Source organism: Notolepis coatsorum, assembly GCF_963971535.1.
Source record: "Notolepis coatsorum genome assembly, chromosome: 15".
In the NCBI taxonomy this organism is placed as follows: Eukaryota; Metazoa; Chordata; class Actinopteri; order Aulopiformes; family Paralepididae; genus Notolepis; species Notolepis coatsorum.
In genome coordinates, this window is record NC_140179.1 from 101,704,081 (window position 1) to 101,716,809 (window position 12,729).

At 45.6% G+C, this 12,729-nt stretch overlaps 1 protein-coding gene across 1 annotated transcript in view; it reads right to left on the reverse strand.

Annotated features, from left to right (window-relative positions):
• cntn1b (contactin 1b) overlaps positions 1 to 12,729 on the reverse strand; it is a gene marked incomplete at both ends in the record, with an annotated part of 73,698 nt that overhangs the window by 26,889 nt on the left and 34,080 nt on the right. The window contains 3 exons of the mRNA XM_084331117.1: positions 1,298 to 1,447; positions 4,919 to 5,086; positions 5,938 to 6,061. Of these exons, the coding sequence (XP_084187243.1) occupies positions 1,298 to 1,447; positions 4,919 to 5,086; positions 5,938 to 6,061 (442 nt within the window). The remainder of the gene's footprint in view (positions 1 to 1,297; positions 1,448 to 4,918; positions 5,087 to 5,937; positions 6,062 to 12,729) is intronic.

Here is a 12,729-nt window from a genome sequence, read left to right on the forward strand (position 1 = left end):
CCACCGGTTCATGGACTGTTCTCCCCTGCTCTACTTCCCCCCGTCCCTGTATGTTTGTTCCTTGTATTTCTGTCCCTTAGTGTTATTTCCCTTTTCTCTCTCTCCATGTCCCCCTGTTAGTTTAGTGTTACTCTTCTTGTCTTGTCTGTTACTCTTCTTGTCTTGTATTACAGTAGGTTATCTGTTTAGTCTTAGTCTTTGTAGTTACTGTCGGTTATTAGGCTCTCAGCTTAGTGTCTGTAGTCTGCTTGTTTTGTCCCAGTGTCTGGTGTCTGTCTTGTCTTCCATAGTTGTAGTTCCTTGTGTTGTTTCTTGTAGTTCTTGGTCAGTCTGTTTCCCCTCCCAGGTGTCTCCAGTTGTAATCATCCCAGGTGTTTCTCGTTTGTCATTTGTTCCTGTGTATTTAAGTTTTTTGTTGCCTGTTCTCTGTGTCGGTTCATTGTCTCTACTACTCTGTCTATGTTGCCCGTTCCATGTTTCAAGTTCCATGTTGACAAGTAAGTGTTCCCCATGTTAGTACTTAGAGTTTGTGTTTAATTTTTCCCCTCTTCCAGTTGTCACTGAGAGGTTTTTTTTTTTTTTTTTTTGTTCCGTTGTTCTGTTATTAGTCTTGTGTCATTAAAACCCTTGGACTTGCTGCCATCTCCACTTGTCTGCTATTGGGTCCTGCGTACACCACCCCCTCGTGACAGTTTTATAAAGTCTCAAAGGACACCGCTTTTCCAGACTGAATTACAGAGCTTCTGAAAAGGCACCCGACAGCTACTTGGAATGGCACAGTGGTAAGCTGTAGCTGATAAAAAAAAGTGAGCGTCGCCGTCTATCATGTAGCGTTGCGGAATTATTCTAAAAATAGTAACTAGGGTGCTTTGAAATCATAATCAAGACTCTGGACCTCAGGCCCAATATGCATTGACTAGTTTTCACCCCTATTTACTCTATGAGAAAGGGGTTTCATAATAAGATAAGATATTCCTTTATTGATCCCCTTGGGGAAATGCAGGCGTGACGGGTGGGGGAAGGGCAGGTACAGGTATGGGCAGGGTAATGGAAGAAAGACCTAAATATAGGCATGAATACATTTTTGGGAATATAAAATAATGAGACAATTAAACGGTATAAACAAAGGTTCAGATGAGCCCTATCAATCATAATATACATCACAATGAATATAGGCAATAGGAAAATGTAATCTGAATATATATATATACTATGAATATAAGTAAACTGTATATACAAGGTGCAGATGGTCATAATCGCTGATGATTTGCCATGTGACGTTATATTCTCCCCCTACCGGCGTCCCAGGTCTTGATCTTGATCGAGGGGATGCTGGCCTCTCCGGAGCCGTGCTCGTTGGTGGCGATGATCCTGAACTCGTACTCCATCCAGGGGTACAGCTCCGTCACGTCAGCCATCTCCGCATTACCATCCAGGACGGTCGGAGCTATGGTGTGTAGGGCGAGCAGAGGGTGGGGGGGGTCGGGGGGGCGACAAGATGACCGATGACAAAGTGCATGATTTCACCTTACTCAAAGTACATGATTTCACCTTACTCAAAGTACATGATTTCACCTTACTCAAAGTACATGATTTCACCTTACTCAAAGTACATGATTTCACCTTACTCAAAGTACAATGTTTTACCATACTCCCACTTTTGCTTGCTTCCTCCTTTCACCTCCCCTATTAGAATCTCTATTTGACAATCCGCTGAATGTATTTTCTGGGACATGCATGCGCACCTCGTTATAAATTGGATTGTGTTATAAATAGGGATGTCCGATATTATCGGCCTACCGATATTATCGGCCGATATTGGCATTAAAATGTGATATCGGAAAATATCGGTATCGGTAATTTCTTTTTAATTTTCTTTAATTTTTTTTACATTTATTTAACCTTTATTTACCCAGGCAAGCAAGTAAGAACACATTCTTGATTTTATTTATTGTCAAAGTATGCATAATGTTGTGTTAATTCCACGACAAGAGATATGTAATGTTAATTGGGGGGGGGGAAACCCTGCATATATCGGTATCGGTTGATATCGGTATCGGAAATTAAGAGTTGGACAATATCGGTATATCGGTATCGGTAAAAAAGCCAATATCGAGCATCCATAGTTATAAATATCGTTGCGTGTAACTTTTGGAACTTGAGGACGTCTGCAAACGTTGGCACGCAAATCCTAAACAAGGTTTTATAAATGAGGTCCCTGGCAGGCTGCAGAGAGCTCTCCATGGTCCTGATGGCAGGCTGCAGAGAGCTCTCCATGGTCCTGATGGCAGGCTGCAGGGTGCTCTCCATGGTCCTGATGGCAGGCTGCAGGGAGCTCTCCGTGGTCCTGATGGCAGGCTACAGGGAGCTCTCCTGGGTCCTGATGGCAGGCTGCAGGGAGCTCTCCATGGTCCTGATGGCAGGCTGCAGGGAGCTCTCCATGGTCCTGATGGCAGGCTGCAGGGAGCTCTCCTGGGTCCTGATGGCAGGCTGCAGGGAGCTCTCCTGGGTCCTGATGGCAGGCTGCAGGGAGCTCTCCATGGTCCTGATGGCAGGCTGCAGGGAGCTCTCCTGGGTCCTGATGGCAGGCTGCAGGGAGCTCTCCCTGGTCCTGATGGCAGGCTGCAGGGAGCTCTCCCTGGTCCTGATGGCAGGCTGCAGGGAGCTCTCCTGGGTCCTGATGGCAGGCTGCAGGGAGCTCTCCTGGGTCCTGATGGCTGCAGGGAGCTCTCCTGGGTCCTGATGGCAGGCTGCAGGGAGCTCTCCATGGTCCTGATGGCAGGCTGCAGGGTGCTCTCCATGGTCCTGATGGCAGGCTGCAGGGAGCTCTCCGTGGTCCTGATGGCAGGCTACAGGGAGCTCTCCTGGGTCCTGATGGCAGGCTGCAGGGAGCTCTCCTGGGTCCTGATGGCTGCAGGGAGCTCTCCTGGGTCCTGATGGCAGGCTGCAGGGAGCTCTCCATGGTCCTGATGGCAGGCTGCAGGGTGCTCTCCATGGTCCTGATGGCAGGCTGCAGGGAGCTCTCCGTGGTCCTGATGGCAGGCTGCAGGGAGCTCTCCTGGGTCCTGATGGCAGGCTGCAGGGAGCTCTCCGTGGTCCTGATGGCAGGCTACAGGGAGCTCTCCGTGGTCCTGATGGCAGGCTGCAGGGAGCTCTCCATTGTCCTGATGGCAGGCTGCAGGGAGCTCTCCCTGGTCCTGATGGCAGGCTGCAGGGAGCTCTCCATGGTCCTGATGGCAGGCTGCAGGGAGCTCTCCTGGGTCCTGATGGCAGGCTGCAGGGAGCTCTCCTGGGTCCTGATGGCAGGCTGCAGGGAGCTCTCCCTGGTCCTGATGGCAGGCTGCAGGGAGCTCTCCCTGGTCCTGATGGCAGGCTGCAGGGAGCTCTCCTGGGTCCTGATGGCAGGCTGCAGGGAGCTCTCCTGGGTCCTGATGGCAGGCTGCAGGGAGCTCTCCTGGGTCCTGATGGCAGGCTGCAGGGAGCTCTCCTGGGTCCTGATGGCAGGCTGCAGGGAGCTCTCCTGGGTCCTGATGGCAGGCTGCAGGGAGCTCTCCATGGTCCTGATGGCAGGCTGCAGGGAGCTCTCCTGGGTCCTGATGGCAGGCTGCAGGGAGCTCTCCTGGGTCCTGATGGCAGGCTGCAGGGAGCTCTCCTGGGTCCTGATGGCAGGCTGCAGGGAGCTCTCCTGGGTCCTGATGGCAGGCTGCAGGTCCTGATTGCAGAATACTCAGCCTTCAAAAATATCTGTATATACGTCGTGTGGACGAGGCCATTAGTCGTGCATCACTAGCATTTTCAATAAGCTCCGGTTTCACCCGTCCACATGAATACACTGTGTATCTTCTTTTTTAACTGTTTCTAAACATCTTCACCCTGGCAGGAGTTTTCAGGAAGATCAGGTTTCAGTGACCTAAACTGCAGTTTGCGTTGTGGACAAAAACGCTAAACCACATAGAAAAAGGTTTAAAAAGTACCCGTGTACATGTGGACAAGGCCTTAGATTCTTTTATTTTTTATCCACTTTTTCTCCCATTTTCTATTTTCTCCCATCCCAATTTCGTCTCGCCCAATTCAACCCTCCCCTGTCTTCGAACGTTGTTTCTTGCCTCCCACAAGCCGGCTGCAATGTGGACTAAGTCATACATAGCACAAGTCCCCTCCGGTACTCGAGGTAACAGCAGTCGCATCTTTTCACCTGCGCAGTGCGATCTTTCAGCGTCAGGGGTCTGCGCTTTGGAGGGGCACCGCCCCCATCGCTTCTTGATTCTACTGCGCAGGCGCACCAACCGACCTGTAGGAGTCGCTGTCCACAACGCTCGATCCCCACCCATCAGTTTCCCACCCCCTAATACTGCCAATGTGTATTAGTACAGACGACCAGCTAAACTGAAAGCAATGTGGAGCGCTGGGATCGAACACGCGAACCCAGCGTCTCCAGCATTCGAGGTGAGCGCCTTGCCCACTGCACCACGTAGCCACCCCAAGGCCTTAGATTCTTAGGCCCAGAGGTCTCATGGCACGAGGTAAACTGCATTTACATAGTGATTTGATCCAAACCGCTTTTACAACTCATGGCTCACATTCACCCATTCATTGATGGCGGAGGCGACCATGCAAGGTGGAAGCAGTTAGGGGTTAAGTGTCTTGCTCAAGGACACTTCGACATGCTGCCGGGAGGGGCTGGAATCAAACCGGGGACATTCAGATTACCAGACCAGGCTGTACCTCCTGAGCCACTGTCGCCCCACATGTATGTATTGTTTTTTTTGTGCCCTAGCTTCACCGTAAGTTAACAATCGCAACAATTTCCTTAAGGGATGATTCTCATTACGTTGCAACCACTCAAGCTTTAGCACAAGAACCTCACAGATTATTGGTGAAAGCCGGCCCTGTAGTGGCCGTGTTGGGTACTACTTACAGGTGGTGGCGTCTCTCCAGTCGTCCTCGTTCAGGGCCCAGTAGTGCCTGGTCTGGATGGTGTGGTAGAGGACGGCACTGTTGTGGTCGGCTCCTTTGCTCCACACCAGCTTCACCGACTTGTCTCTGATCTCCTCCACCCGAATCACGCCGGGAGGGCCCGGTACACCTGGAGGAGAGACGGAGGAAGGAGAGGACGGATGCACGACAAGGAGATGGAAACAGAGAGGGAAGCAAGGTGGACATGAATAGAAATTAAGCAAAAATAAAGTACCGGTAAGACGTAATAAAAAAGCAGAAACAGATCATAATGAGAGCTCATTCAACTTGACGGATGAGCATTTAGAAAACGAAAGGATTTAAAAATGGCCACTAGGGCTGTCCCCGACTAAGGATTTGGATGGTCGACTAGGATTGGCCAAAATTTGCCGTTAGGTCAATTGGTCGACTTAAAAAAAAATAAAAATAAAAAAAACATAATATTTTAAACCCTTTTTTTTTCATTCCATTTGGGCTGTGGGGGGTGCTTAATGTCTGAAGGAGTCGACTGAAGGCTTCTTGTCCTCTGCAAAAGCATGCAATTGGTCCACTGATGGATACATCTTGATATTTGTCTAGTCTAGTGTGTTCATTAGATGGTGAAATCCTCTTTCAGTGCCTCTGTGCCTGTTTTCGTAGGCAGTTAGCCTCTGGTATGCGTGCCATTAGCGTTAGTCACGCTTCTAGGACTCTTTTCTTTTGGAAAAAATGATAAAAAAAAATAATAATTATATTCGACTAAGAGGTTGGCCAGTCGACTACGGCTCCTTTCGACCGATTAGTCGACTAATCGATTAATAGGGGTCAGCCCTAATGGCCAGTTACAAATGCTTGTTTAAAAATGCCCATCTAGTCATGCATACATGTCTAAAGCCTTTATAAACTATATATATCAAGAGACATAAGAGATGCCGCTCTACAATAAAGCCTTTGTGATGGTTTTAAAGGGGAGGCGACGCTGAAGCGCGCGCTGGGACTGACCTACGACCCGGAGGTCGGCGGCGGCGGTGGCGTTGTCCACCACGGTCTGGGCAGTGCAGGTGTAGCGGCCCTCGTGCCACACCTGGACGTCCAGGATCTTCAGGTCGCCGCTGCCCTCTTCGCTCTGACCAACCGGGAGGGAGGGATCAGAATCAGGAAGGAGTTTTCACACACAAGGAATTTGATTTGGTTGTTTTTGGTGCGACATTAATGGACAGACGATTACAGTAGGATAAAAATAAAAAGGTGTAATAAAATAAAATGGAATATAAACTAAATTAGAATATAAGCATTCGATAAAATAGAATATAATTATAAAATAAAATAAATAGGCCAGGGCTGTACAACTAACGGTGCACGATGTGGTTACAGTTGGTCACAGGAGGAAGGGAGAGAAAGGTGTGTGTGTGTGTATGTGTGTGTGTGTGTGTGTGTGTGTGTGTGTGTGTGTGTGTGTGTGTGTGTGTGTGTGTGTGTGTGTGTGTGTGTGTTGTGTAGGTGTGTGTGTGTGTGTGAGCAGTAGTCCAGGCAGCGTCTAGTTTTTACCCAAACAGCGTTTTGCGAATCTGATTGGCCACTGACGTTTCTGGTCATGTGACATGTGCGCCCAATCACGTGACCCGCCCATGTCCGGCTCTAACAGCCTGCAAACTACCTAACGCCTAGTTTATCACTGGTTAAGCTTAGGCGACTCTTTCGCAGTTGGTTAAGGTTAGAGTTTGGAATCAGGGCTGGCGTTCTATCGCCCTGCTCTAAGACAAACTCTAACCTTAACCAACTTCGAAAGAGTGCCTAAGCTTAACCGGCGAAGAACTTGCCGTCACACGATTGGTGCGACCAGAAACAGCAGTGGCCAATCAGAGCGCTAAACGCGAACGCGGAAGCATGCACCGTTTGGGTAAAAACTAGACGCGGCCGTCCAGGCAGCGTGGCTACATGGATAGAGCTCCGGACTCATGATCGGAAGATCACCGGCTTGAGCCCCAGTCAAGGCCGTTGTTGTCCAAGCAGGGAGCACTTTGTCCTCTGGACTTGTCAGTAACAATGCCCCCTGTTACGGTGATAGGGACACCAAACAGCTGCGAGTGGCTGGTGCCAGTGTATGATGGCCTTTGAGCCTGCATAGCCCAAGGTTGGGTGCTACAGAGGTTGTGGCAGAGAGAGGGATGAGAAGGGGAAGCTGGCTGCTATCCTGGAGAATCCCCCCCACCCCCTCTACGAGGAGCTAGTCGAGATGAGAAGCACGTTCAGCCACAGACTCATACCCCCCCCCCCCCGACACTCAACTAACCGCCTCGGCCAGTCCTTCATACCAGCGGCCATCAGGCTCCACAACAGTGGGCAGGGGCCGCTGCCAGACATCCAACTACTAGGAACTACTATCACTGAGTGTGTCTGACTCCCACCTAAATGGACAACGTATAACATATGAAGTATATCACGCCATACGTACCTTATGCATACTGTACCTGTGTATACCGTATACTTACTTAATCATAGCATATATTTAGATTATAGCATCTATTGTAACTATATTTATTATAATGCAAATAGTACTGAGAGGGTACATACACCCTAGACTTCTGCACCTAGACTTATTTACACTGCCTATTTGCTCATATGCGCATACTCAGAGTTAATTATATTGTTATATTGTTTACTGCCTATTTTTATTTTTAACTTCCCTACTATAATTGTATGACCTGTATCATGTCTTCTATCACTATGTACCTGTACCTCCCCTCCCCCTCCCCCATGCTGCTATGATGCCTGAATTTCCCCAAGTGGATCAATAAAAGAATATCTTATCTTATCTTTACACAGTGGTGGAGAAGGAGGCAACATTCCACCCTACATTGTACAACGTGCTTTGAGTGTGTCTAGAAAAGCGTTATATAAATGCAATCATTCATCAGAGTGAAATCTGGGGAAAAGAGAGTTAATCATTTGTTCATTAATTTATAATGTTAACTCAATTAAAATGTATTGTCATCATACAGCACAGTACTGTACTGTACAAGTGCAAATGTGTAAAGTGCAAAAGGAATATACAATGTACAGGTGATTAAACTTGAGTGTATATATATATATAAATGAGTACTACTGAGTAATAATGATAATCAGATGTATGTACAGTGTTAAAGTATTGTGTACAGTGATACAGGTATAACAATGCTATGGTAGTAAGTCATACTGGCCATCGGTATAACTTGAAAAAGAGTATATAAGGGATATATACAGATATAGTATGGTACAGTATATCAAAATGATTGTATGCAGGTATATTCAGACAGATGTGGATAAATATATATACGGTAAAATATGAATATATACGGCATATACAGCATTATTGTACATGCCATCATACAAAGTTATATGGGTAGACTATAGTTTGAGGTAGGTACCGTACTTTTCGGACTATAAGCCGCGGCTTTTTCCCCCATTTTTCGACCCTGCGGCTTATATAACGGTGCGGCTTATATGTGGACAAAACCCGAAAATAAATATTGCTTTTTTTACTGCATTGAAATGTTATTTATCCTTATTTGCTAAACTTAATACAACTTGTAAATGAGTTAATTCTTGTTATTTGTCCGACTTTTTGTATTTATTGTGTCCCAATGGGAGTCATTCTCTGTAGAGGTGGGAGTCATTCTCTGTAGAGGTGGGAACTTAAAGCTCAATATAAGAACGGCCATGCACCACCACCCACAGAATCGAGAAAGAGCAATCAATCTGTCAATCCTTTCCGTGTCCGGGCCGGGTGAGGTTTCCCGTGTTGAGTCAAATTAAGCCGCAGGCTCCACTCCTTACATATGGTAATTAAACATTAAAACACATGCGGCTTATATATGTACACATCATTCAATTTAGCTGCTGCGGCTTATAGTCAGGTGCGGCTTATAGTGCGAAAAGTACGGTAGTTATGATTACAGTGTAAGGATCGCGGCACGGCCGACCCCGGATTCGATTCCCGATCCCGTCGTTATTTGCCGAATGTCTTCTCCCCACTCTGTCTCCCGTTCCTCCTCTCTCTCTCTCTCTCTCTCTACTGGACTGCCCAGTAGAAAAAAGCGATAAAAAAAAAAAAAAAAAACGTTATGGGAATAAATCGAGAATAAATCTCCTCTAAGATGGTGAATAACTTTAGAGACGTTAGGGATAAACCCATACTGTACCAATACTGGTATCAGATAATTTCCCCATAACTACTATCTGATACCTTATGTCTTATGTGACAAGTCAAAGAAAAGCAACTTGATTTTCTACCTCTAGGGCACATAGAAGCACGTTAGATCTCTGTAATAGAGAAACAACGTCAATTATCGTTTTCATTTAGATTATATCTCAATTTTCTGTCCATTGAGCCCAAACTAATGGCCTATAAAGCCCCGTCCAGATGGCCTGAGTATTACTGGGCAAGGTCAGTAATTAGATTTAGTTTCAATCAAGTCATCTAATCAAGATCATATAATTCACTGACATGTCGAGACACGGTGTGTTGCACTACGTCGGGTTCCTTTTACAGTTGTTGACGTCACACAACCAGTAGCTCCAGAAGAACACAAAAACAAAAGAATAACACGTCACGCACACAATCTCATTAGAAAACGTGAATAAAGTATTAATCTAGGAATAAAAGGTACATGATGTACGTTATGTTAGAGCCCTAAGTAATATAATTTACATTACAGTAAATATTACAATACAGTGAAATATTTGTTTCATGATATCATTTCCTGATATAAACACAGGAATACTATGATGATTCTTCGTTTTAACGTTTTTATGATTATTGTTAAGATATAAAGTTAAGGTTAATGTTAGGGTTAGGATAGGGTCATGGGATCGTGATCGAGAGATAACACCAGACGGAGGCAATGAAGGACGATAACGATCGACGACCGGCTGGAACACCGTTTTCTTACAATGTGTATCTTTTTCCTGTGGTCGATTAGTACGTTATTTACATATTTGAAGTGAGATCGGAATCCTCTCTTCATTATAGACACATGTAATTGAGATGCCGGATGAGGCAAGTCGGTAGTTTTTTGAGACGCCGTGCTTTTTGTTTGTCCTAAATTGACCATAGGACGTCCGCAAAAAAGGTTTGCAAAAGAAATACAAAACAAAAAGAAAAGAAAACAGTACAGCTAGGCAAATTTTGGCTGGCAGTTCTTTTTATTTAAATTTTTTTTTTAACCTTCTCTTTCTCCTATTTTTCTCTGATTTTATCCTTGTCCCAATTAGTCGTTGTGCCAATTCCCCCCCTCCCCTACCTGGTTGTTGTACGCATGTTCTCCTACGAGTCGGTACAAGGGCGTCCTGATGTCGAACGCACACTTCCTCCGAGACGTGCGCCGTCAAGCCAGTGACGCTCTTTTCACTTGGCAGCGAGGACAATGTATCACGCTATCTCCACCAAGTCCTGCCCCGCTGAGCAAGCGCCGAGACCTGACCTGTAGGCGTCGCTGTCCACAACGCCTTATTCCCACCCGCCAGCTTCCCACCCCCTAATACTGCCAATTGTATTAGTATGTTCTACCGTGTTTGCCGGAGACAATCGCTGACACGTTAGATCCGGACGGGATGCAACTGATTAGTCAGCTTCAAAGTTAGCTTCAAAAAAAGAACATGGGGTCCTGAAGTAAGAATGGCCAATTACCAGACTTCCCTTGGTAAGGTGGACTATGAAGAAATGTTAAATTCTATGGTATATTTTCATAAACAGACTGTCCACACTTTCAGGGCCATTCACGTATATACGTTACTGGGCGCCAGCGGCGGCAGAAAAACGTATATATATACGTTATTTGATCGTTTTCCCTTTTATTTTATTTGAATATCCTATTCAATGTCAGGGACCTGTATGTTGCCGTTAAAAGGCATACTGGGACTCCGAAGGTGCAGTGCCGGCCAGATCCTGCTAGTAGGCAGTATCGAGAGTGCAGTAAACCCTGTTGAATGAATGAATGAATGAATGAATGAATGAATGAATGAATGAATGAATGAATGAATGAATGAATGAATGAATGAATGAATGAATGAATGAATGAAAACTGTATTTAACAGATTGCAGAATGGGTACAATGCAGTACGGCTCAATACACACAATTGTTAACACATTCCCTGCCATTGGTTATACCCATCAATATACCTAGTCTGCCACCACTGTAAGCCTATGGAGATGTTTACCTTCTTTGCAGGGCTATAACTTTTTAAATTGTATTGCTAAATTGACATTACTATGGCCCATTCAACATCGATTATCTATCGTTCAGGATGTACTGTAGGAACGTTTTACTTTTTCATTCATACAAAAATACCTTCTAGAATATAAGTATGTTTTTATCGTTTTCTGCAGTAATTCCTAGAACGTGAGTTATAGGCCTAAACGATAGATTATCGATTGCCGTTTATTCCCTATACACGCTATATTAAAAAATTCAACTGTATATGATCGTATACGTTATGCTTCATCATGCGTGGAGGAAAGGGGGGGGGTCGTTTATAATTCCCCGATCATCAGTAACGGCTTTATGTAGTATGGGTGATATATTGATCAGATGGTTTGCAGTGAAATGAATAAACAATTGGGCTGAAAATAACGTTAGTGTCCTCTTACCGTGCATCAAAGAGACTGGCGGTGAAATATCCCAAGTATAGGACGTTGATCGCCTAGGTCCATTTCCGGTTTGTATGTCGCAATAAACGCCGAAATCATATCGATTATTAAGTTTATAAAGCGATCCATATGTACTATAGTCTGTCGGGAGCCTTGCAACAATGTCTGACGGCCGGATGAATTTAATCAACGCACATCGGCCACTTCCTGTTGTTCCGAGTGTAACTCGTCCGACCATCCACCAGGGGGCGGTATTGAGCCGTCGTTGCCGTCACCTATATGGTCCAGCTGCAGCGTCGGAGGTGTATATATGAATTATGAATGCCATGACGAATTTTTTTTATATTGATCTCAATAACGCTGTACAGCGAGATCTGGCGGTCAAAGCATGGCGGGCAATACCGCTTTAAAGCGTGGATGGCGGTGGATGTGTTAAGGGGATGCAGACCAGAGAAAGACGTTTGTCTTGTTTACATCAGGGTCCCCCATTTTCAATTCATAGTGACATTTATGACATACACAACATACATGACATTTATGACATTTATGACATAGGGACATACATGACATACTGTTACATTTGTGACATATATGATATGCAAATATACAGTACTGTTACCCAGAGATCCTAACAGAAAATATATACATATTATGGGGAGGAGACTGTACATTAGGAGGGGGTGGGTGGGTGGGAGAAAATATATACATACGGTGAGGAGGAGACTGTCTATTAGGAGGGGGTGGGGGGGGGTTGGAGTTCCAGACCGGGTGTAACACTCAAATGTCTCCGGATGGACTTTTCTAGTAATGGGAAACCTAGGGCTTCACTCGATCGCATTGAATCGTTTTCGGGACCCCCGATCCATATGTTGTGGTGGGTTATGTCGTGTACCAGATGGGCATAGGATGGACCAGATGGCGATCAAATAATTGGAATATTATTTTTGGAATACCACCAACCACAGGTAAGGACAATCTGACGTCAATTTCAGCTTGATCGTGCAAGGTTTGCATACCCATCCTCCTGATCGGCGTGTGTTGTGGTAATAACGAATGCCGTTATTGGCAATCTATTAATCAGAAACGACCCCCCCCCCCCCCTTTCATGCATTCATGATGAAACATAATACCTATCATATGCATTTGATTTGAAAATAGTAGCGTGT